This window comes from Arctopsyche grandis, chromosome 1, assembly GCF_051622035.1.
Source record: "Arctopsyche grandis isolate Sample6627 chromosome 1, ASM5162203v2, whole genome shotgun sequence".
In the NCBI taxonomy this organism is placed as follows: domain Eukaryota; kingdom Metazoa; phylum Arthropoda; class Insecta; order Trichoptera; family Hydropsychidae; genus Arctopsyche; species Arctopsyche grandis.
In genome coordinates, this window is record NC_135355.1 from 25,112,131 (window position 1) to 25,138,909 (window position 26,779).

At 32.5% G+C, this 26,779-nt stretch overlaps 2 protein-coding genes across 2 annotated transcripts in view; one reads left to right on the forward strand and one right to left on the reverse strand.

The window, feature by feature from the left end:
• The window catches only part of Gycbeta100B (guanylate cyclase soluble subunit beta-1-like), a 79,512-nt gene extending 77,331 nt beyond the window's left edge, over positions 1 to 2,181 (reverse strand). Inside the window, exon 1 of the mRNA XM_077438825.1 lies at positions 2,167 to 2,181. Coding sequence (XP_077294951.1) covers positions 2,167 to 2,181 — 15 coding nt within the window. The remainder of the gene's footprint in view (positions 1 to 2,166) is intronic.
• A 340-nt stretch (positions 2,182 to 2,521) lies between these two features.
• Gycalpha99B (guanylate cyclase 1 soluble subunit alpha 2) overlaps positions 2,522 to 26,779 on the forward strand; it is a 65,761-nt gene continuing 41,503 nt past the window's right edge. Inside the window, 1 exon segment of the mRNA XM_077438834.1 lies at positions 2,522 to 2,731. Within this exon segment, the coding sequence (XP_077294960.1) occupies positions 2,522 to 2,731 (210 nt within the window).

Genomic DNA, 26,779 nt, shown 5'->3' on the forward strand with positions numbered 1-26,779 from the left:
TATCCTCGACGAGAACCAACCTATAGAGCAGGCAGGGTTTAGGGCAAATTTCAGCACAATGGACCACCTCCAAGTAGTTGGCGAACTAATCGAGCGCGCCAACGAATATCAACGGCCATTGTGCCTAGGTTTCGTCGATTATGAGAAAGCCTTCGATACAGTTAGTCATAATGCAGTACTTAACGCTCTAAAAACACAGGGAGTGCCGGAACCCTATGTGGGACTGTTAGCTGCAATATATAAGAATGCCACAGCTTCGGTTAAAATTTTCTCAGGTACAGATAGATTTAGCATAGGAAAAGGAGTAAGACAAGGAGATACAATCTCGCCCAAGTTATTCAATGCGGTGCTTGAGGGAGTTTTCAGGAAATTGGATTGGGATACAGCCGGAGTAAGCATCAATGGTCGCTTTTTGAGTCACCTTCGGTTCGCAGACGATATAGTTCTAGTTGCTCGTGATTCAGCTGACCTACTCATCAGACTAACACAGCTGGACAGGGAAAGTAGAAAAGTAGGATTAAAAATTAACGTAGATAAGACTAAACTAATGTTCAATAGTTATTGCATGCCTGATAGCATCCCCTTAGATGATAAACCAGTAGAAGTAGTAAATAATTATTTATATTTAGGTCAAATAATTGACATGTCTGGTAGTAAAAATGAAGAGATAAAGAGACGTATGAAATTAGGGTGGAGTGCATTTGGACGGATGAATGCTGTTTTTAAATCAAAAATGCCACTCTGCCTGAAGAAAAGGATCTTTGATCAATGCGTTTTGCCAGTGATGACGTATGGATGTGAAACTTGGACACTGAACGCCAAGATGCAAAATAAAATCCAATGCACTCAAAGAAGTATGGAACGCTGTATGCTTGGCATAACGAGGAAAGACAGGAAGCGGAACACGTGGGTGAGAAATATGACAAGGGTAGTGGACATAGTGGATAGAGTGAAGAGATTGAAATGGCAATGGGCGGGTCACGTAGCTAGGAGGATGGACGAAAGGTGGACAAAAGAAGTGCTTGAATGGTACCCGAGAGAAGGCAAAAGAGTAAAAGGAAGACCGCAAGGAAGATGGGTGAACGAAATTAGGAAAATGTGCGGAATGAGATGGATGAGTGTTGCGCAAAACAGAGACGAGTGGAAGCGTGTTGGAGAAGCCTTCATCCAGCAGTGGATGGCGAATGGCTGTAAATGATGATGATATATATATATATATATATATATATATATATATATATATATATATATATATATATATATATATATATATATATATATATATATATATATATATATATATATATATATATATATATATATATATATTTAAAATATTTAAATTGAATTAATGTGCTTTTTTTTCAACCATTTCATGAGATCACGCTTAAATATGCGTATTTTTTACATTAAAATATAGGCAGCGATATACTTAATAGAAAACGGATAATAAAAATTGTATACATAAATATTAAGTATGTACTTAAGGAATCTTGCCTCGTATCAAGAGAACGTTTAATAAAAATGTAATCAATTGTATACAATCTCCTGTGGAACCAACCAATTGATATATCTGGATAAAAATCACGAAAAATAGATTTTTTTCATATATACATATCTTTCTTATCTTTCATAAAATTCGATCATTCGTACACTGAATTAAATTTGAAACCAAATCTGGAAATATTGAATATCGCCGGATATAATACTTGTATGTATGTATATCCAATATCAAACGTTGCTATGTAGTTCAAAGTGAAAATATTTAATATCATTTTGTCAAATTTGCACAAAGCCTTCTCTCAATAAATATGTTGTATTAACAAATATACATGTGTATTATGAAAAAAAGAATTGTTGATAAAATAACTGGACCGCAGCGAGATGTATGTATGTATGTAGTCTGTCAATTTGTCAAATATTAAGAACAATAGGGATGGAAAACGTACATACATTTACAGCTCGGGACAGGTTAATAGCGAAACTACCGTCTTCCGGTACTCGAGGGGGACTGCTGGCATAGTGTAACTTTCGGCATCATTTTACTTTGGAATTTGAGCACCGTTGGGAATTGAACCCGCGGTATTTCATACGGAGTCCCATAAGCCATAATAAAGTGCGTCGTACGTTTTATTGCCGAACATATTACCCATTGTACATTCATGCCTCCAACCTAGCCATTTCTGCACGTAAGTACGCCGCGTCGTGAAAACGCGATGTTGTCTAAAATTCATCGCCATTCCGAGCTTTAATATTCACCCATAAATTTTTGTTGTTTTCAGGAAAAAATCTTCTATAAATAAACCAGCTGAAATCAACTCGAAAATTTGCGCATTGTGCCCGGGTGTGCGCGTTTGCTCTGCGAGAGGGAAATAACGCTAGACAGCGAGAAATAAAATGAAAACGTGAAAGTGTGACGAACCGGAAAACAAGAGGGACATCGAGCAAAAGGGGAAATATAAAACGGCGTGAACATGAGAAATATGTGAAAGTTCTCTGGGGTTGAAAACACACAATCGAGATGGCTTGTCCTTTCCGAAGGGCCTCTACACAGCAGAAGCTCACCAATGGGGCCCCAGGGGCAGGACCCAGCAGAGGCTCCATACCTGGAAGGACTGAAGGACTCCAATCCAGGCAAAGCTCGTTTCATCTGTTGGGAGACGAAAACGACCAGAACACCCTTAATTTGAAGCACCTCAGCGCAGCTCTACAAATCCTCACATCACCAAAGGTAAGAGCATTTGACCAATTCTTTGCAAGTTGGTAAGAGCATTTGACCAAGCATTTGCATATTCTTTGCAAAAACCACTCTTTTAATAAATGCCCCTTCTGAAAATTTACTCAAAAACATCACACTATTACATATTTGATATTTAAAATTCAGTTCTAAATAGACACTTTAATCTAAATTCTAACAGTTATACATATATACATATAACGAAATAACGTATATAATATATACATACGTCAAATTTATATCGTATAGATATATGTATGTATTTCATCATAATACTTTCGATGTCATTTTCTTGCTGATATCTCATTTCCTGCACGAAATGTGATTTTCTCTCGTTCGTTCGACCGCATTGTTTATATTTTCCTATGTATTTTATTTTTCCATCCCTTAGGAAAGGGTATTTTCCCGTGGGACTTTGTGCTCCACACTACTAGCGAAAGACTCTTGAATATTTCACTATACTTATTCCGCAATTTCCACAACCTTACAAAAATAAAGTAAAAAGGTGAGTTTTTCATCTCGCGCAATTCCCGCACTTGCAAGGCTTCTAAATATTCAAGTAATGATACCTCATACAAAATCGAATTCAAAATATTTGATATATAATACATCCATAAAAGTATGCATATACTTGTGTAATTTACATTTATTTTACGTGAAATTTTAGGTTTTCCGTGATATTTTACATAGATAATGTATGGAACCGTATTTCAGATGTGAAAAAACTAACCGCTGAAAATGAATAAAACATGATACATTCTTTCAGGCTCTATCATTCCTTTGTCGCAAGTATCATTAGGGGGTTTTGTAGAGCTGAGGGATTTTTGCTTGTGGCTAATTTACAAATACTCAGTGCAAAGCCTTTGGGCAAACAAAATAAGCAATTCCCTACTTTGCTCGTGTTTCTTTGACGTTTGCACAAGCATTTATGTTTTACAAAATTACTCAGAGATAAAAAAAAATTTTCTTGTTAAGCTACAACTCATATTTCCACATTAACTCAATAACATACACGAAATAAAAATTTTAAATTTGCGAATAATTTTTTCCCGCTTTTTGTATGTAAAATATTATACATACGTACATATACATATATACGTATGTATGTATTATATATATATATGTATGTATTAACATATACACCGTCGATTTTGCTTTTTTCATAAACGCTTTTTTTTCGCGTCTTTTAATTGAATATATTATGTTGAAAAGAGGTTCAAGTCATTAAAAGTTCTTAACGATCTCTACGGCGAGTGCTTGAATGCTATATAATAACTTAGATTTCTTAAGTAAGCTTATGTAACAAGTATATTTTCTTGTAAGTATATAAATATAAAACTTTGAGGAAAAATAGTCGTACCTAATTTTAAAATATATTTTATTGTCGTGCCTAATTTTAATATATATATATATATATATATATATATATATATATATATATATATATATATATATATATATATATATATATATATATATATATATATATATCTATATATATATATATATATATATATATATATATATATATATATATATATATATATATATATATATATATATAAATATATATATATATATATATATATATATATATATATATATATATATATAAATATATATATATATATATATATATATATATATATATATATATATATATATATATATATATATATAACGTTATGGCCATTATTTTATTACAAGGTTTATATTAGTTATTTTTTTATTTTATGTGGATTCATATATCTATGGATGTAAATGTAGAATATTGCTTCAATATTTCTCATAAATAATACGTATAATATTATAACTATAATTATAAATTTTACAAGGCCATAAGTGCATTACATAGCTAGAAGAATGAACGAAAGATGGACAAAAGAAGTGCTACAATGGTACCCGAGAGAATTTAAAAGAGTGAAAGGACGGCCGCAGGGAAATGGGGAGACGAAGTTAGGAAAATGTGTGGAGTGAGTTGAGTAAAACAGAGACGAATAGAAGCATGTTAGAGAGGGCTTCATCCAGCAGTGAATTGTGAGTGGCTGTAAATGAGTATGATGATATATATGTATAGATATTATGATGATAGATATCAAATATACATGTATTATACTATGTATCTTTTATATTACAGCGACACGGAACTAAAAAAATATACCTCTCACTGTTCAGCTCCACAGAAAACAAAATTTTATTTCTCCATTTGTCAGGAACATTATCGGTTTTTCGTCAAATCGATTCAATTCCTTCTTTAATTCTTTAGTCTCGCTCCTACTGTTAATGGAAAAGCGAAAAGCTTTCGACGGTCAATCGAGACATTTCCGATTGCAGACGGGGGAGGGGGGGGCTCTAGCGCACGCGATTTTCCACCGCGAAAATTTTCTGTCCAATCAATCTTGGCAATGTTCAGAGGCGTACTAAGCAACTGCGGAAAAAGGGGAGCATATCGGCAAAAAATATTGAGGAAACTCGCGGCAAAAAGTTATTAACCGCCCCATTTGGCGACAAAAGCGTCAGACACTTTGGAAAATTACTTCGAGACAGGTCCAGCAATTTTTCCGGGTTTTCTCAGTTCCGATAGGGTCTGCCGAGTCGTTATCCTTTACCGCGTTCGACGAGGACCGTTACGACCGCGCATGTAACGAATTGCTCCCCCCCCTGCCCCATTCGATCTTTTTCTATACATATATTCCGTTTTTTTACGGTCGCTTTTATTTTTGGCGTTGTTCCCCGTATAATAAAAGCCTTATAAAATATCCATTGGTCGAAACGTTCGGAGGGGAGAGAATACGAATCAATTTTCATGCATTCCCTATGATAGCATTTCAGATAAAGCGGGATTCCGGTTGATTGTTTCGCACGTGGTATACATTGGATTCTAAACATTTTTGCTCACATAACCTTCACATAAAATGTAATACTGTTTTTTTATTGCGTTATAACTTTATAATATATAATATATTTTAGATCAATATTTAGCATTAGAATTTTAATAAATATAACCAGTTATATTTGAATCCTAGAGACACTATGAAAGTTTAATTTCCTTTAGTAAAGCACCTAGTTATGTACTATTTAATTTCTAATGATTTACACGATTTCAAGTTAAAAGTAAATATCTCTTTGCATATATGTATATGTACATACATAGAGAGCTTTTTAATTTTCTACAAAAATGGTACTACTAGCCTTATTACATTACAGGCTATGAGAACGCTTCACTTTAAAACGACGAGCGCTTATACTACGAAATCCTCTTACGCATATTAATTTTGTTCCAGATTATTATTTTAAGACACGTGTCCTCTATATAAACGATAATAATTATGACAGAATTATAACAATGAAAACAAACATTATTAATTAAAAATTTTGGTTTAGATATGTCATAATGGTTTCAACCATTATGACATACCTAGACCTTAAATTGTTCAATGGCTATTATGAATAATACTGTTATTTCAATTTATCGGATCTTATTTATATTGTAATCGAATCGTATTTATAATGTAGGCAGTATAGACGCATACAATGTATTATTTTTGTGAATTATTTTTATATCGATGAATCTATTGAAAAAAAATTGAATTATGAAAAAAAACCAAGTCAAAAGTATTAATAGTATAAAATATTCATTGAAACTACGTATGTACATATGTATGTATGTAGTATTTGCGGATGACATAATTTTATTTAAAGCCTACATATGTAAGTCCTAAGGTATTTCTACCACTTTTGTATCGAAATACATTTCGAAAGTTTCGATCAAATCTAGTCGAATGCATTTTTTTTCTTATGTATGTCACCGAATTTCCGTACATATTATATGTTGGTTCAAAAAATACATACATATGTTGGTTCAAAAAAGACACATTTCAAAAGGTTTTGCATTGCGAAAAATCCGACACAACACCTGTTTTATAACCACCTTTCCTCTACGATTTCAGATAGTGTCTAAGCCCGTCTACGAATGCAAATAATGCCAACTTTGTTTGGTTGGGTATATATACTGATATACATATGCATATTTCTAAAGATATTCAACATCTTTGTTTCTTCTCTCCGGTAAAATGCCGGAGGTCTTATTGTCGTCAAAGTTCTTTATGAAAAGAAGATCCTGAAAAAATATAGGCAATAAGTTTCTAGGAAAGGAAAAAAAACGCTTCTGAATGGTATACGAGCTACATAATCATATTGTCTCATACATATGTACATATATATAAAGTAATAGGAACTAGTGGAGTTATCTTCAAATTTAAATGAAAATACTTCACCCTTACGCTTTATGCACTGATTCATATATACATGTATGTGTATTATACAATCACATAAAATTGGGATAATTACAATTAATAACAAAAAAAATATTACGTAAAATTAGATGAAAATTCAAACAATTTAATCCAATTTAACCATCACTAACTCTCAAATGGATGACAAATTATTACTCAGTTTGATTACACTTAAAATTATTACTGTTGATATAACGGTTATATAATAATATACATATATAACATCTGGTACATGCAAAAATTCTGATAGGACGTGACAGATTTTTATTAATAAATTGCACGAAGCATCTTTGTAACGTGAATTTTTGACATTTTGATACGTCAGCTAAAAAAGGGTCGCATTGCTGGTATACGAACTAACATTTCATTTTACATGAAACGCTTCTTAAAAATCCAACATTTATGTACATTAATGTCCTATTTTATAATTTACATGCATAAGCTTTATTGACGTACATGCATATGTAGGTATTTACCGTAAATATGACACATAGACTCATTTTATAACTTTATTTACCCACATAGGTAAATTGAACATACATATATGTAACCAAATAAAATCTAATACGAATCTATAGTATTGTTTTTTCCATGTATATATATATACTTAAACTGGCTGTTGGGTAAATGTTATTTAATTGCGTTACGCGCGTGTTTACTTTTAATTAATTCACATTATACGAGTACCTATGTATGTAAATACATACATATCAATATTGATATCCAACGTACTAGACAATAGAATACGCAGTTTTGTGTATTCCATTGTCGAGTGACTGCTTCTTAATCCACTTTATAAATGGAACATGTCTAACGAAGCCCTAGTAATATAAAATGTTCATACTTCATACTAGTCTTGTGTGTTGTCACACATATTGTATATTCAAATGAGATACCATTATTTTGAAAATTTTCTAAACAATAAATTAAGTTATTCGATACGTCAACATTAACAATTATCTTAATAGAATCCTGGTCAGAATCAGTTTTACAAATGGTTTAAATATTTTATATATACATATATGTATGTACATATACATATGTATGTAAGTGCTAGAATATAACAATTAGAAGATTAATTATATTAGAAAAAATAGTTTTGGCAAATTTCCATCCACCTGATTTTTTTATGCTTCCATAAACTGTATGATATTGATTGTATTCAGCTTTCTTACTTTACAGCGGTTATTATGCGTCTTTATAAATTACTAACAATTTTTATTTTTTACCATATCATATCAATTTCGTTTAAATTTCATTATAAAAATTGTCAGGAAAATCTTAAAAAGACAAAAGAAGCCGAATTTTACCAAGAATAATTAAAATTTTGTCTTTTTTTCATATAAAAATATTGTGAATATTAAATGAAGTGACACTTATTATACATATTCCATTATCGTTAAAATTTTCATTTTTTTATTTCAGTTCATTTCCAAATTTAAGTCTAAGATTAAATGAAAATTTTTATCAGTCCGCAACCTCTACTAATATTAGTGTTTATATAGTTAGATAATATCAAACTACATAACACTAATATTTGGTGGAGGTTGCTTTTCTTCTAAATTAATTGTATAATTGTGTGAATTCAGCCTCCAAGCAGTATTAAAATGAATAATAATTAGTAATAGAATATTCTAAGCTTTAAAATATTGGCTTTAGAATCTAAAACCAATCAAAAATGGTTCCTAGCGAAAAAGCCCGAGTTTTCACTAAATATGTAGGTCTTTCGCAATTTATTGCCTCAATTTCCTTTTATTACTATTAATTTACAGTGATAACTAGATAGTATTATGTTCTTATATACATATATAAATATTTAAAAAAAATATTGAATATTTGAAGACAAATATGTGAGCGTGCGTATCTGAGAAAATGTTTGTGGAATGAATTTACAATGTGTGCGAATGGGATTGTCTTTAGGGCGTCGTTTGTCGAGAGCAAAAATGTCCGTTCAAATTTGCGCAAAGCACACATGCGGGCTTTTATGCGGTTGTAAAATACTCAAAGCACGTCTTGCGACATAAAAACCTTGTTTATCTCGCGAGCCGCCCTTCGTCGGATCGGGTTGTCCTTCCGAAATTCAAAGAGCCGCCCTAGTTTGACCACAACACCATAAACTTCTTATCTTACGTATCTTTCGCCCATTCCCATACATACTACTGAGCGAAAAGCGCGCGGACGAATTTTCCAACAGGCGCGTGACCAAAATTTTCAGAAAATTCACCGACGGCAGTGAAAAGACTAGTGAATTAATTATGCGCACCTTGAGCAAAAACTGCACAAAAGACTAACTGGATAAAAGAATTACAAAATAATTAAACGCGAGATGAAAGCGGAGAAAACCTCCTCAGGGCAAGACAGAAATGGTAATTAAAATTGAAAGAGAAAATTATTTAATTTTACATGCGCTAAAATTGTATTTGATCTAGCGAATTTATTTCAAGAACAGTACTGTTGACTTGAATTATGGCTTTGTGAGCCTTAAAACAATACTGAATCATTATTTTTTAATTTTAAAAATGATTTATACCTCTCTTCAGCGAAACCTCGTTGAGGAAAAGTGCCAAAAATTTTCCATTACACATCAAACGACAAAAGAAATTTCTTTCTTAATGACTAATGTTATTTTATATTGAGAAGAATGACTATTGTTACTGTCGTATGGATTTACAAATAATTGTATGTTATATATTTTCTCAGAATCGATCACTGATCACGTTTTCATGATCTAGAAAATATGTGTGTGTGTCTTTGTATTTTGGGGATTTTTTGAACACCGTTAGTCCTATCGAACTGAAAATTAATATCGGTTACTGAAATTTTTATCGATACGACCATAGATGTATAATACATAGATACGCCCTCACGCTTTATGCCGGTCTCCCTGTTGCGCATGCACACTTTCTCTAAGTAGCGAGTTAGCTTCTAAGAAGTAAGGTCGATTGGCTGCATAGACTGCATAGAATCGCGCCACCCATAGGGCATATACAGCGGTCGACAACCTCTGCCACATGTGTTATTAAATGCATGCTTGTGGAAGTTACTAATGTTTAAATATTGTAATAGTTAATGATGGTTTTATTATAGTAACATACATTTGTAGTTTAATATAGTGTGTATAGCTAAATATTTTTTTCTTAATATGGCTTTATTAGTTTGGTCTACCGTCACGCGGAATGTCCAATAAAATAAAGTTATAAATAAAATAAAACTTCAGTGCATGTACATATACATAAACTGTACAAAAATTGGTTGCTGGCCGCCGCCGACTGCTGCGTCCTTCCTTTTTTTTTCACCACTTCCCCGCTAGTTAAACCCCCCGCACCCTTCAGTTAATGGCGACAACATCTCCAACCAAAAATGTCCGTAAGGACGCATCTATGTATTATATATCTATGGATACGACGTAATTTTTTTCAAATTTTTAATTTTACCGGAAATGCTATCGTCTTATAGTATATACATACATAGGTGTCCTCTTTTTTTAATTTATTGAATTCAATTATGTCCTAAACCGCTAAAACAATGAGACTGAATTTTCTTTAGATGTAATAGAAATTTTAAATTTTATACCGTAATATTTTTTAGTATTTTTAACTAAACCGGAAGTAGTACTTTTACTCTAGAGAATCGATGTTTTTTATGCTTTTCTCAGAAACCTTTTGGTTTATTGAATTTAAATTTCATATCTAGAAGTTTAAGCTTAATACCAAGTTATGTATATTTAATGAGCATCCGTTAACCGGAGCTGACAGCTTACTCTTGTTCCATTTTTCTTCCATTATTTTTTTCGACCTTTTAAATATGTGTTCTCTTCACGAGAAAATTCGAGTATAATCCTTTTACCAATAGTATGGAAATAAAAAAAAATCACTAAATTTAATAAACCGGAAGTGGGATTTTTTCGTCTTCAAAAAATCCCACTTCAAAATCAAAAATGCTGTAACCACACGATTTTTTCCACAGTTGCCAATTTTGGTCTCCATTCTACCTTGTACCTTCACAAGTAACACTCTCGTAGTGGTAACTCCATACAGTTTATTTTTCACGGCATCAACCACTTCTTCTTTTGAATTATATGTGGTGCTCATACACCAGTTGCGGGTTCTCGAAGTCAAGACAGAGTAATCATTTGATTCATCATTAGATTCGTCGCTGGAGATACATATATAATTTTATAGATTGACAATAGTCAACATATAATCGTTGTTTAATAATAATGGAATAATGCATTAATGTGCATATATATGTAGGTATATAGTGATTTAACGTGTTAACATTTTTTTTTGGAAAATCCGACAACCGGAAGCAGAACTTTTATCTTGTGTAAGTTTCCCTGCATTTGCGCTCATTTTGTATTGAAAATTCTCTCATAGCCGGTATGTGTGAACGTGTATGTATGTTTAATTATCGATTTTGTTTTATACTTCTTTTATTCCTCAAATACATAGATATAGTTATGAGTTGGTGACATTTTATATAAATGTTATATAAAATATTGTAAATATCTCTCAAAGTTCAAGAAGACTCTGAAGTTATAGATTGTTAATACAAAAATTGAATTCCATTTTTGTAACACATTTAATCTATATATGTACATAAACATACATGTACATGTATTTATATACGACAATTAATATACGACATATAAATTTGAATACTATGGATTAGATATACAAATATTTCACAAAATAAAATATCTATTAAAATAAAAGTCGTGTGCGAAAATGTCACGTTCCATTATAAAGAACCATTCTGCAATTTAGATCGACATGGTAAAACAGTTCAAAATGTTTGGAGCTGTTCGGTTTGCGGCCTGGAAACTTGAAAATTGATTCGATTTAAACTTGATAATGTTCACGATTTCGAACGAACACCAAACCAAACTCGACGAAACAGTTTTCACCTGAAAATAACGCATTTAATTTAAATTGGAATCGAAAGCCATACAACTTTTAATAATAAAAAAACACCCAGTTCTGATTCAAAAATATATTTGAATTTTCATTCATTTATTGGAGTTGTCATAAATATCAATGTATATCTGGAATGTACATATGTACTTTGTTTGTATAATGTCTCCCCTCGAGGCATTCATTCGGTACGGATGCCAAATGCATTGTACGTTTTCAAAACATAGGAAATTCAAGAAAATGAACGAGATTACAACGTATGGGGGAGGTTCCTCCTATACAGAACAGTCTTGATTTGCCGATTGTGCCAAAGGCAATTTTGTATTTAACGACTGATCGTTTCCAATAACGTCTCCCTGGAACGTGCAATAAGATATCTTCGAACAGAGTGTGTTTACTGGATCTACTTCAATTGTAAGATTTCCACTTCCATTTGTATCACAATAACCGTTATTGCACGCCGAAGAGTCGTAACAGCACAATATCACTCACTTTGCATGTCTACTCAATTTTATAGAATTAGCATACTTCATGCAGAACTAAACCACAATTCGAACACAGATTACCTAAACACAATCTGCTTTAGATCATCGACTTTAGAGAGTCTTTTATTAATATTATGTATTAGATCTATTTTGAGCATTTATAAGAATTGTAAATAGGTTTTTGATCTTTTTTTCCTATTATGCTGTACATTAACATTAGAATAATATAATACTATGATTATTAACAAAATTAAATTAAAATTTTAAAATAGAAAATGATCAGTAGATCAGTAGCTATTAAAATATATATAAGATGTATTGTGAACATAATTTCGTAATAATAAAAAGCATTTAAAAATCAAAATCAAACACCATTCGCAATCTCAATCGCCTCATATGCTTCGTATTGCTAATATTAAGTATTGATTGTATGCATCGTTTGAAAATTACAGTTTTTTTATCCAAACATCCAACCGGTGATATTTCACTTGGCTTATACGGGTCTACCTCACGGCACCGAAAGTTAAAAGATCGAAAATCGAAAGATCTTAAGTCGAAAGATAAAAAAGGGTGCATGGTAAACGGTACTATATAATATACATATATCAGTGGCATGCGGTGAAATTATCTCTCTTTGTCATACAGCCTTTTTTAATGTGCGTGCGCAGGATACGGGAGGAAAAGCCTGTTCCTCTTGTTCCTGTTGTATCCTGGTCGCGAAAATTAAGTGAGAATGTACGACAGGGGGAGAGAGAGTTTTACCGCACGCCACCGATATATATATATATATATATATATATATATATATATATATATATATATATATATATATATATATATATATATATATATATATATAAATATATATATATATATATATATATATATATATATATATATATATATATATATATATATATATATATATATATATATATATATGAGTTCGGTCTTTCGTGTCATGCGGGGAAGACGTGCTTCTGCGTACTCCCCGCTATTACTCGCTTAAACCCGGCTATTGCACGAAATTAAATCTAAAAACTTAACCATCTACTCACTTATTTTACTAATTGCATCCTAGTATAATTTAAGTGTAAAAATAAACAGCAAATCGGTCGTAAAAGCATTTTTATCAGTGATTTCGAAAAATTTTGTGTTAATTTTTGTGTCGAATCCGAGCAAAAGCATATACGAACGAGATACATCTCCTTACCTGAATACAAAAAAAAAAGGTCCTTCGCCAGTCAGTGGTCGGTCCCACAGAAGCAATAAATCTTCCACATAATTGCTTTCAGCCAAAAATTTTTAACGAACTTTACTTAATAGAATAATAGCAAACAGAAAAGGTGTTTCCCAACTGTCTATCAGTTCTTTTTCATATTTAAATTATATTAAAGTAATTCGTGTAATTTTATACTCTTTACTAAAGTTATTATTAAAATATTAAATTGCAAACCGCACTCACATATATAAATCCGTTGTCTCCAAAGAGGCGTCTCACGATAAAGATTTGTAAAAGTAGTATAATAATTGCTAATCTATTATTATCATAACTAACTACTTCCACTTACAAAGTAACCCTGTTAAATGGCATGTAATAACCCATAAGTGATCCAAGTGATACCTAGGATGAAAATCCGACACCTGATCTGAATACAGAGAAGAGTCTACGGCGGTAATGACTCAATCCTTGTATGGAATTCTCTCTCAAGTACCGCCTTTTTCTCAACACATCTTGGATAAATGCGAGAAAAATAATATCCAAACCTCCAACAAGGTAAGAGTGACGATAGATGATAGCTTAGCTCATAGAAATCTGTATGTAGCTACATACAATATAAGAACGTTATCGAGTGAAGGAAGTGTGCTTGCATTAGAGAATGAATTAGAAAATATCAATTGGGATATAGTAGGACTTAGTGAAGTAAGACGAAAACAGCAAAACCAAATAATCCTAAAAAGTGGTAACTGTCTCTACTGGAGAGGGCTACCAAATGGTAGAATAGGAGGAGTAGGGTTTCTTATCAATAAGAGAATAGAAAGAAATATTATAGAAATAAGCGACATATTGGAACGTATATGCTATGTAGTATTAAGAATCTCGAGCAGGTACACTTGTCAAATCTTCCAAGTGTACGCCCCCACATCTAGCCACCCAGACGAGGAAATAGAAGACTTCTACGAAAAAATACAGGGCGCATACGATAATAGCCGTCACCACTTTAAAATAATCATGGGCGACTTTAACGCAAAAATAGGACAAAAGGCAAATACAGAAAGAGCAGTAGGCAATTTTGGTACCGGCCAAAGAAACGACAGAGGCGATCGCCTCATAGAATCCGCAGAACACAACAGGCTCTTTATCACTAATTCATTTTTCAGGAAAAACACCAACAATAAGTGGACTTGGGAGAGTCCTAAAGGAGACAGAAACGAGATCGATTTCATCCTAGCAAATGCCCTGCACTCCGTTAAAGACGTTAGTGTTTTAAGTAAAGTCGATATAGGTAGGGATCACAGATTAGTCCGTGCCAAGATGGCCATTAATATAAATTGCGAACGTAGGAAATTAATAAAAGGATGCAGTAACTCTCCAGATTTCGCTCAACTAAGGTCTAGGAAAAAGGAATTCGAACTCGAACTTGGAAATCGATACGGGAAATTAAACCCAGAAGCAGACATCGAGGAATTGAACACTGTAATTAGTTCGGTTCTAACCTCAACAGGTAAGAAATTAGTTGGACTCAGGAAACAGATTAAGCTAAGCAAAATTTCAGAGGAAACCAAAAATCTAATTAAGCATAAAAGGAAGTTAGATAGGGATAATAATAAGCAAGAATACAATCTAGTAAATAAGGAAATTAAGAAGAGAATAGTCAGGGATGTCAGGGATTTTAACAGCAAGCTAATAGAAAATACCATTAAGAATAACCGTAGGCTGAAAAAGTGCAAACAAGATCTTTTCTTAGGCAAAAACCAAATGATCGCAATCAGATCAGAGAGCGGAGTAATAATTAGGAATAGAGAAGAGATCATAGACAGAGTTTATACGTTCTATGCAAAACTTTACGAGAACAACAACGGTCAATTTCCCGTTCCGGAATCGACACACGGCCAAAGGGTTCCTGCAGTATTGCCTAGCGAAGTAGAGGCCGCGCTAAAAACTGCAAAGAACGGTAAAACCCCAGGGAAAGATAATATTCCCATTGACTTACTAAAATGTGGCGCCCCCCCCCCCTAATTAATATCTTAGCTAGGCTTTTCAGCAAATGCATCCAGAACCAAGCTATACCAGAAGGATGGAATAACGCAACTATCATTTTAATACACAAAAAAGGCGACAAAAGCGATATCAAGAACTACCGACCCATTAGTTTACTTTCAGCGGTCTACAAGCTCTTCACGATGGTTATTACAGAAAGGCTGAAGAATATCCTCGACGAGAACCAACCTATAGAGCAGGCAGGGTTTAGGGCAAATTTCAGCACAATGGACCACCTCCAAGTAGTTGGCGAACTAATCGAGCGCGCCAACGAATATCAACGGCCATTATGCCTAGGTTTCGTCGACTATGAGAAAGCCTTCGATACAGTTAGCCATAATGCAGTACTTAACGCTCTACAAACACAGGGAGTACCGGAACCCTATGTGAGGCTGTTAGCTGCAATATATAAGAATGCCACAGCTTTAGCATAAAGATTTAGCATAGGAAAAGAAGTAAGACAAGGAGATACAATCTCGCCCAAGTTATTCAATGCGGTGCTTTAGGGGAGTTTTCAGGAAATTGGATTGGGATACAGCCGGAGTAAGCATCAATGGTCGCTTTTTGAGTCACCTTCGGTTCGCAGACGATATAGTTTTAGTAGCTCATGATTCAGCTGACCTACTTATCAGACTAACACAGCTGGACAGGGAAAGTAGAAAAGTAGGATTAAAAATTAACGTAGATAAGACTAAACTAAGATGCAAAATAAAATCCAATGCACTCAAAGAAGTATGGAACGCTGTATGCTTGGCATAACGAGGAAAGACAGAAAGTGGAACACGTGGGTGAGAAATATGACAAGGGTAGTGGACATAGTGGATAGAGTGAAGAGATTGAAATGGCAATGTGCGGGTCACGTAGCTAGGAGGATGGACGAAAGGTGGACAAAAGAAGTGCTTGAATGGCACCCGAGAGAAGGCAAAAGAGTAAAAGGAAGACCGCAAGGAAGATGGGTGAACGAAATTAGGAAAATGTGCGGAATGAGATGGATGAGTGTTGCGCAATTCAGAGACGAGTGGAAGCGTGTTGGAGAGGCCTTCATCCAGCAGTGGATGGCGAATGGCTGTAAATGATGATGATGATGATATATATATATATATATATATATATATATATATATATATATATATATATATATATATATATATATATATATATATATATATGTATATATATATATATATATATATATATATATATATATATATATATATATATATATATATATATATATATATATATATATATTTATATATATATATATATATATATGTATATATATATATATATATATATATATATATATATAAATATGCAGTGGATGGCGAATGGCTGTAAATGATGATGATGATGATATATATATATATATATATATATATATATATATATATATATATATATATATATATATATATATATATATATATATATATATATATATATGTATATATATATATATATATATATATATATATATATATATATATATATATATATATATTTATATATATATATATATGTATATATATATATATATATATATATATATATATAAATATACTGTTTATATATATATATATATATATATATATATATATATATATATATATATATATATATATATATATATATATATATATATATATATATATATATATATATATATATTTATATATAACTGTTTTTCATATGTATGCATGGTAAATGAACATTTTCGATTTTTTTACTCTCGGTGCGGTGACGGTCACCCATCGTTATCGTTATTATATTCGTACATTTTGTTCGCAGTGTTTTAGCTGTGACGTACATATGTATGTACGTCGAATCTAAATGATTATTATAATCGAAACGCGTCAACATGGGATTAAATTCAGGGGCGAAGGTGCCGGGGGCGAAGGCACCGGGGGTGCAGGCGCCGGATTCTGGTATACATATAATTTCGAAAGAGACTTAGTATATAAGTTTGTTTGTTCGTGACAGGCAAATTAATAAAAAAAAGCAAATAAGTATTCAAATAAATTTATATAAAATGTTTACTATTAGATTAGTCACGTTTAAGCGGTTTATATTACAAATACCGAGCGAAGCCGGTAAAACCACTAGTATCCAATAAATTTAAACCAATATGTTATTCACAGGAAGCTGCTCTTTTCATTTCCTTTCTTAGTGTCTCCTGTGATATCGTTTGAGGTCTCTTATCTTCAAATGATCTTTACTGTTCAAACTTGATTACTAATACATACATTGTTATTGCCGATGCTTAATAAATAGATAATAAATGTCTATGAAATGTTGAATCATAAAATGGACATCTCGCGTTTACAATGCACATCATCATACTTAATTCAACAATAGACTTAATATTTTTCTTACGAAATATCAGATCTTAACGATGGATGCTTCTTTGTGCAGTAGCGACAAATTCCCGCTGACTTACTTACCTAAAAATGCCATCATTTTCGGTAAAACCGACCGGCGCTCAATAACAAACCCACAGGAGACGCTTTTTACTCTTATATAGTATGACTCATTCCGTTTAATAGGTCGAACTTTTTATATTCCAGTTCGTAAAGACGATGCTTTCGGGCGTAAAACGAAAAGTTATTCGATTAAGTATCGAGGAAAAAAAAGGTCAGAAAGATAAACGATCAATTTAGTAAAGAATTAAATTTGAGCACACATGTATATGTGTGAATGTATCTATGTTTTATTTTTATTGTATGTGAGCGTATGTACATATAATATATGTAATTTGTGTGTGCGCTTTGCGGGAAAGCAATCCAATTTTGTTTTGTGGAATTTCATGGGTATGACATTTGCGGTCGTGAAAACATCATATTAATTCATTTTAATTTGTGGTTCAATTTTTCTAAAAGCGTATTTAATTAATAAGCATTTAACTAATGAAGCCCTATTTTTGTAATACGAGCAATTTATCTGCTAAATTAAAAACAAAAATAATAAAAACCCAAAGTAATGCTTATTTAAAATGAACATGACTTATTTTTCCAAAAAAACGGTTTTTCAAATTACACTGTAAATTACAAATTGACAGATTTTGAGACATCGACCGAACAACACCAAAATATAGAAAAATCGCGTGATTTAAAAAACACATATATCTCCGAATCTCGAGCCAATCAACATTTTTTATTACCAGATTTGTGTTTACTGGGCATAGATCTATAAGAAAAGTCACATCTCGTTTCTAAACCATTTTTCGTGCCGAACAGTGTTATCAAAACAATTTGTTTTGCCAATAAATTTTGATATTATATCTTCATGACTTAATATTTTACTGAAAAAATATATTCGTAGCACAAATATTTTTAATTTATCTACATATACGTTCATCTATTGTACGTAGTAACAATAGATGAAGTTTTGTGATCATGCGAAAATTCGAACTCGAGATTTTGACTGATTCGAACCCAGAATCGATCACTGATCACGTTTTCATGATCTAGAAAAAAAGTGTTTGGCTGTGTGTCTGTGTATTTTTGGGATTTTTTGAACACCGTTAGTCCTATCAAACTGAAACTTAGTATCAGTTACTGAAATTCTTATCGATACGACATAATTTTTTTTTAAATTTTTAAGTAAACTGGAAATGGTATCCCCCCCCCCCCTTATAGGTGTGCTCTTTTTTTTAAGTTTTTGAAATCAATTATCTCCCAAACCGCTAAACCAATCAGACTGAATTTTATTTACATGTAAGAGAAATTTTAAATTTTATACTCTAATATTTTTATCTGAACCGGAAGTAATACTTTATACTTTATACTTGATCGTGCTGGTCACTCGAGCAATAAAATCACCGTAACGAGACCGAGCTGATTGGTCGACATTATTGCTTGGGCAACCAGCGAGTTGTCTGGTGTAGCATGTTCCATACAAAAGCACATATACTTATGATCTGGTTCCTACAACTGAAGCTCCTCAACCAGGCTGCTCTCAGACCGCTGAGATGGAGACCGAGTGGCAGTTTCCAAAACACACGGCAAAGAACGTGAAAGATGTTGCTCCTGAATTTAAAATTCAGCAGAAAAACAAATTTGACGGACTACTGGAAGTTTCCGATGTCCCCAGAAGCGGTGGAAGAATCCCGCCCATCATCATGACAGCTACTGGCACTCACGGCAGCATGATCGAGTCGATCAAGAATTTTGTAAAAGACTTCACAATGACTTACATTGGTCAAAATAATATCAAGATCCAATGTAAAAGTCTTGAAGACTTTTACAAACTTCGAGATGGACTTTTACAAACACCGGATCGACAATTCCATACATTTTCCAGGAAGGAGGAAAAGTAAGTAAAAAGTGTCGTGCGTGGATTGCCGAAATTGCCGGAGGCTGACGTTAAAGATGACATCGTCAGACTGGGATTCCCAGTATCCAAAGTCATACACATGAAGACGAAGGAGCCTAGAAGCAACGCCACCGAGTTATACTTGGTGTTCTTCGAGCCATCGGTATCGGCAAAGAAGATAAAAGAAATCCAGTACATCTGTTACACAAAGGTTAGTGGAAAATTGTTATTAGTTGATGGCTCTCTATGGAAATTAGCTAAAGCGATTCGCAGGACAAAAAACTCGATTCCTCCATTAGATGATGCAGGAATCACAGTGACGCGTAATTGCAACAAAGTTGAACTATTATCAAAATCATTCCAAAAACATTACACACTCACACAACATTACAATCACATACCAACGCATTATAAAGTCAACCGGTCCATTAAAATCATCACAAATACCTCCGCTAACAGTACTAAAAATATAAAATTGGTGCATCCGTGTGAAATCCAAAATATAATACTCACCGGGTATTTCCCAGAATACTGGAAAACAGCCAACGTAATTCCCATACCTAAACCCGACAAAAGCCCAAATACCCGGCCAATTATCGACCCATTAGCTTACTTTGCACGCTTTCAAAAATTCTAGAAAAAATAATCTACACTCGTTTACTTAAAGTCGTAAATAATAAATGAATAAATATAAAATTTGGATTTCGCACTGGACATTCTACGACCCAACAACAAACAAGACTAACTGGACACGTGAGGAAGAACTTTAATATGAAGAGAAGCACCGGAATGGTATGTCTCGACATAGAAAAGCCTTTCGACACGGTTTGGCACGATGGACTCATTCATTTTATTTTATATTTTATTTTATTCTAAACAGACCATTGTGGCATAACAGGAATTCCTAAAGCGCCACAATGGTCAAAAAGCTCTTTTGTTAATAAGCTCCTTATTAACAAAATACCAAACTACCTAATTCTCATCATCAAATCGTACCTAACTCGTAGAAAGCTAGTGGTTAGCGTAAATAATGAATTATTGTCTCCAAAAATAATCGCAGCTGGAGCTTTATTGGCCCACTCTTGTTCTCCATATATATAAATGATATACCTATTCCAAAAAACTGTCACATAGCCCTAAATGCAGATGATACCGCTTGCTTCACAAGTAGCAAAAAATCAGACACTATTCTTAAAATTCTTGAATTTGCAATTAAAACAATGACTGAACACTTTACTGAGTGGAAAATTCAAATTAATCAAACCAAAACAGACGCCATATTCTTTAGTGTTAGAAAGCATAAGCCAAGTTCAGATCTGAAAATCCCCTCTGGAGAATGTCTGAAATGGCAGTCAGTAATAAAATATTTAGGAGTAACGTCCGATAAAAGAATGAGATGGGCACCTCACATTGAGGGAGCGACATGCAAGGCGAAGCGGGGTATATCCTCAATATATCCCATTTTTAATCGTCATAGTTCTTTATCAACTCAAAATAAAATAAAATTATATTGCGCGCTCATATTACCATTATTAACCTATGCTTCACCTGTATGGAATAACGCCTCGAATACTTACTTTTCCAAGCTCCAAGTAATACAAAATAAATCCCTAAAAATAAGTTATAATACACCCATATATATACTAACTTGAAAAAACTGCATTCCATATATAATATTCCGTTTGTTACAGACATAACTAACAAACTAACCAGTAGATTCTATGACAGAAGCACTAATAACCACACTAACACACTTGTGAAGTGATTCTCAGTGATTACAACAAAATGTCTATACCCTTCAGGTATAAACACAGATTTCCTGAACACAATCTACTTTAGGTCATCGACTTTAGAGTCTTTAATTAATATTATGTATTAGATGTATTATGAGCATTTATAAGAATTGTAAATAGGTTTTTGAGCTATTTTTCTATTATGCTGTACATTAACATTATAATAATACTAGTGAATAGCCCGATGAAATATCATCGCATGGGTATAAAATTATTATATACCCGTATAAAACTAAAAAAAAAATCCGGAACCGGAACCGTTATTTTCGTAGACTCTCAAAGATAGTTTTCAATTCTTTATTTGTTATAATTTTCAATTCTTAAAGTTAACGTTAACAAAATGTAATATTTTCCGATTATACACAAACGGTCATTGACCTCGTAACGTTGAATATTATTATTACACATAACAAATTACGTGCATATACATATGATGTGTATTTACAACACGTATTCTGGGCGAGGATATGGCATGCGACGCGAGCTCATGAGGGCCATTGCGTTTGGATCGGAGGGTCCGAGGTTCGATTCCTGGCGCCCGCGGTGAATGAAATCAATTTTTTTCTCGAATATCGTCAAAATATAAATGATTTAAATTTAAATTATAATTATAATTTAATTTAAAATAAATACATAAAAAAATGGTTCAAAACCTCGCTAAATGAAATTATTAAAATTACGTATTTTTATATGGCGAGAAGGAATATTTCAATTAATGTTTAAAAAAAAAGGCGAAATGAAAAATTGGATTTGGCGTGATGTCTGAGACCATTAGCTCGATTTAGACCCATATTCAGGCTATTTGGGGTGATCGGTTCGAGTCGCGACAAAGTCGTCTCGTCGAAAAATGAATTAATCGATTTTTATCGATTCGTTCATTATGTTCGGCGAGAGTTAGGACACACACACACACACACACACACACACACACACACACACACACACACACACACACACACACACACAGAGAGAGAGATTACCGTCTTTATATATATGATTGTAATACTATGATTACTAACCAAATAAAATAAAATTGTAAAATAGAAAATGATCAGTAGATCAGTAACTATTAAAATAGATATAAGATGTATTTTAAACATAATTTCGTAATAATAAAAAGCATTTAAAAAAAATATTTATTTATTTATTCTAATACATAAATATATCTGGATACGCAACAAGTCACCTACCAAGTTGCTCTCAAGTTACCTACAGGTCAAAATTCACAGTAATTGTGGAATGTTTTAATTTTTAGGCATTTTTCTTCTATACGAAATATGTTACAATATCGTATTTAATTTATCAGTAACCTAGATTGATTTATTAAATTATTTTATCAATTGGCAATTTTCCAAAAATAAACAATAACATACACAAACAGATGTACTTACGTATCCATACAGTAAATACACATTATACTAAATATTAAAATAACAAATTGAAAACAACATAAATAATATTAAAATAACAAATTGAAAACAACATAAATAATATTAAAAAAAAAAGTTTAAGTGTATGTACGCCATTTTCTAAATCTATGTAATAGCTACTGCCTATTTAATTTTTGTCAATATGTATTATATTTTTCTTTCGATTGAAACATTCAAGTCATTCATGCGTAGTTAGGGTTATTCGACGGGAAAATATCCTGTATTTTTCGTGGTGACACAAAAAATTCGCCGAAATATAACGCCATATATTCATTCGGTAGATACAGACAAAAGCCAATTTGGGAGAACGTCGCCGATTCCATACAAAAACCTCGTATTTACCCGCTCGATGATAAGTCGCCTTCACGTTCGGCGTACGTACGCCTAGACGATTTAGTTCAATAAATCAACGTGTATCTCACTAGGTGTTCTTGAAATGAAAAAAAAATCTATACTGTTCTAAGATGTATGGTGGGTAAGGAAGAGAGTCGGGAGACCGGGAAAACTCCGTTATTTACGCGCTCGCGTCCAAGGAAAATACGCGCCGAATCCATGTTAAAGCCCAAAAAATGAACTTATTAATATACTTTGCGGTTATTTAAAATATGGCTCCCGAGCTTGAGGCGTATATATTACGGTATATATTCATTTTTTCTATATAAATAACACATTTCAGTTTCATGTACGAATATGTGCAGTGAAATTTGGCAATGTTGGTTTTCCGCCACAAACCTAGTAGAAAAGTCGTGTCATACTGTAAAAAAACAAACATATCATGAGTTCATGTCCAAAAGATGAATGTCAAAAATCTAACATTAAATTTTGGTAATAAACTACATATGTACATGTAGAATCTAATTTCTTTGTAGTTTTATATAACCGTACTAACTATGTTAATACATTCATATATTGCAATTCATATCAGAATAAGAATCTGTATTTGAGACATAAATATCAATTTGAGATGAATGCATTAAATATTCAATTTAATGTACAACGAAAATGTGATATTGTTTCATTTGCTATGTAAACTAATTTCATCTTAAGTTTTCGATTTCAATTCCAAATGCGGAGACGGTGCTCGTTTGCAATAAAAATTACGGCTCACGTTGAGCCAGGCTAAGTGCACTTTGGTAAAAGGAAGCTTTGAATGGATGCAAGATGAAAAATGAATCCCGAAAATAAAATCCTGGTCACTAATGCATCTGAAAAGAATTCATTGCAGATTTCAGATTTTTTTCAATCGAGTAACTTTAATCGGATTTAAATCTAAAAATATACATTATATATGTATATATGAACACGAATCTGGTAGTGGTCAGAACACTATCTCAATAAACATGTTTCAATATAAAATAGTATTAACAGTGGAAAAAAATCCCAAGTGAGAGTACGTACTTTTGACTTTTGATTTGAACTGGATGACTACTTAGAGAGATTTGAAAGCTGAAAAGTACTACAAATGGAAGATAAAATACCTGACTATAGATTCCAATATTCATTTTGAACAGGAAATTGACAGATTTTGAGACATCGAACATCACCGAATATATAGAGACCGAACATCACCAAGATATAGAAAACACCTATATCTCCGAATCTCGAGCCAATCAACATTTTGTATAACCAGATTCGTGTTCACTGGGCATAATTCTATAAGAAAAGTCATATCTCGTCTCTGAACCAAAAAAAAGTCGTCATTTGTCGAACAGTGTAATCATATCCTCAGGGATGCTTGTTGTACCACTAAGGACCTATTAAAAATTTCCGTATAACCACATACATGTTCGTCAATAAATTCTGATTATTTATTTTTTTATAATATTGTTTCAACATTACTTTGTATTATTCTATGATTGGGTTGAAATTGTTAATTTTATTGCGTCTATACATATAACTACATAATATATAATATGACCCAAAACTCAAAATCCCAAACTGTTTGACCAATCTTTATAAGATTATTTACGTGTAATAGAATATTTGAACACTATCATACACTAGTGTTGTGCCCGTTAAACAGGTGGTTTTGGAAACTAATTGATACATGATTTAAAATTTCAATACGTATAATAATAATTCATCGGAATCAGAACTGAAATAGAAATCGGGAACCGGAACTCAAACAGGAATCAGGAATTGGAAATGAAACAGGGATTGGAATGTTTAGGTACATTTGACGCTGAAGTCACCCGTTCCAACTCAAGAGCACATATCAGATACTCATTTACACACTTCCCCGCTACCCCGCTTCCCTGAGTCTCCTCGACATGATTGGTTGTAACGCCACATGCCTGGAATACTTCTGGTATTCTAAAATTTGTTTTTTTTGGAATTTTCATACTTGTCTACGCACTGGCGCATATAAAAATATATACATCCCGTCCGTTTTTATATATATTATAATATGTTTTACCAACCATAATAATCATAATAATAATAATAAGTACAGACCTACTAAAAATATTTACTTTTCTATTTGGAGACGAGGAATATACAAAAAAAAGTATGCTGCAATCCAAAATGATGCGATTATTTGCTATTTCCTTTGATGTTTTCAAAAGGGTTTCCAAATTTTAATATATAAAAAACAATCACTGCTTCTGGCAAAATTTAATTTCGTGGTCAAAACAATCAATATGTTTCATTCGTCCAATTCATCCAAAAAGGTTAGAAACACAACCGTTGGAATCTCTTCCAGGATATGTTGATAATTCCATTTACAGTAAAAATTTGAATTAAACTGACCCAATTTGAGGCTTACGTAAATTTGAATTTGAATTGTGTCACACAGCAGATTCAATAAATATACATCATCGTATGCATTTTGTATGCGGACACAATGCGCATCGCCGTAAATCGAAAAATGCAACAAAACGCATTCGGTTGCCAGGTATGTATGTACATATGTATTATATGTACTTGGCAAACCAGGTCAATCGTGTTTGCATTGAGAGACACGTTGGATGCAAACATTTTAAAGTGTATATACTTGAGTGTTGAATTTTTCGCTTCTCTAGCAACAAATAATAGTACGGTTTGTATTATATTATATGTACTTATGAGTATGAGGAAACTTTCTCTGCAACACTTTTCCGTATGCGTCACGGGTTTCTTTGCGAGTCTGCGCGTGCTAAATAAGATCAAGTAACCTTAATTTCCTGACAAAACAAGTAAAGGCGACGTGTATTAAGAGAACATTGTTGATTTATGGCTAGGACCCTCACCGTCTACATAAATAAGTTGCATGTTTCAGATGAAAATGTATGTCGCTGTTTGTATAATATTTACATATGTATATTGTCGAAAGTACATACATACATATATATATATCCGTTAGTAAATGTGAATATACACTATTACAAGACAAAATTGAAAGCTTTTCCAGCTTTATCCCTCAGTCTTTTCCGGAAATTGCGGAAAATTCGTTTACTTATCGCGAATCGAATTACACGGTTAGCTTTTCCAGATGCTTATACATCGAATACATCTTATTATATATGTATGTATATAGAAATATTAGAATTAAATTATTATTTTTAGTAAATTA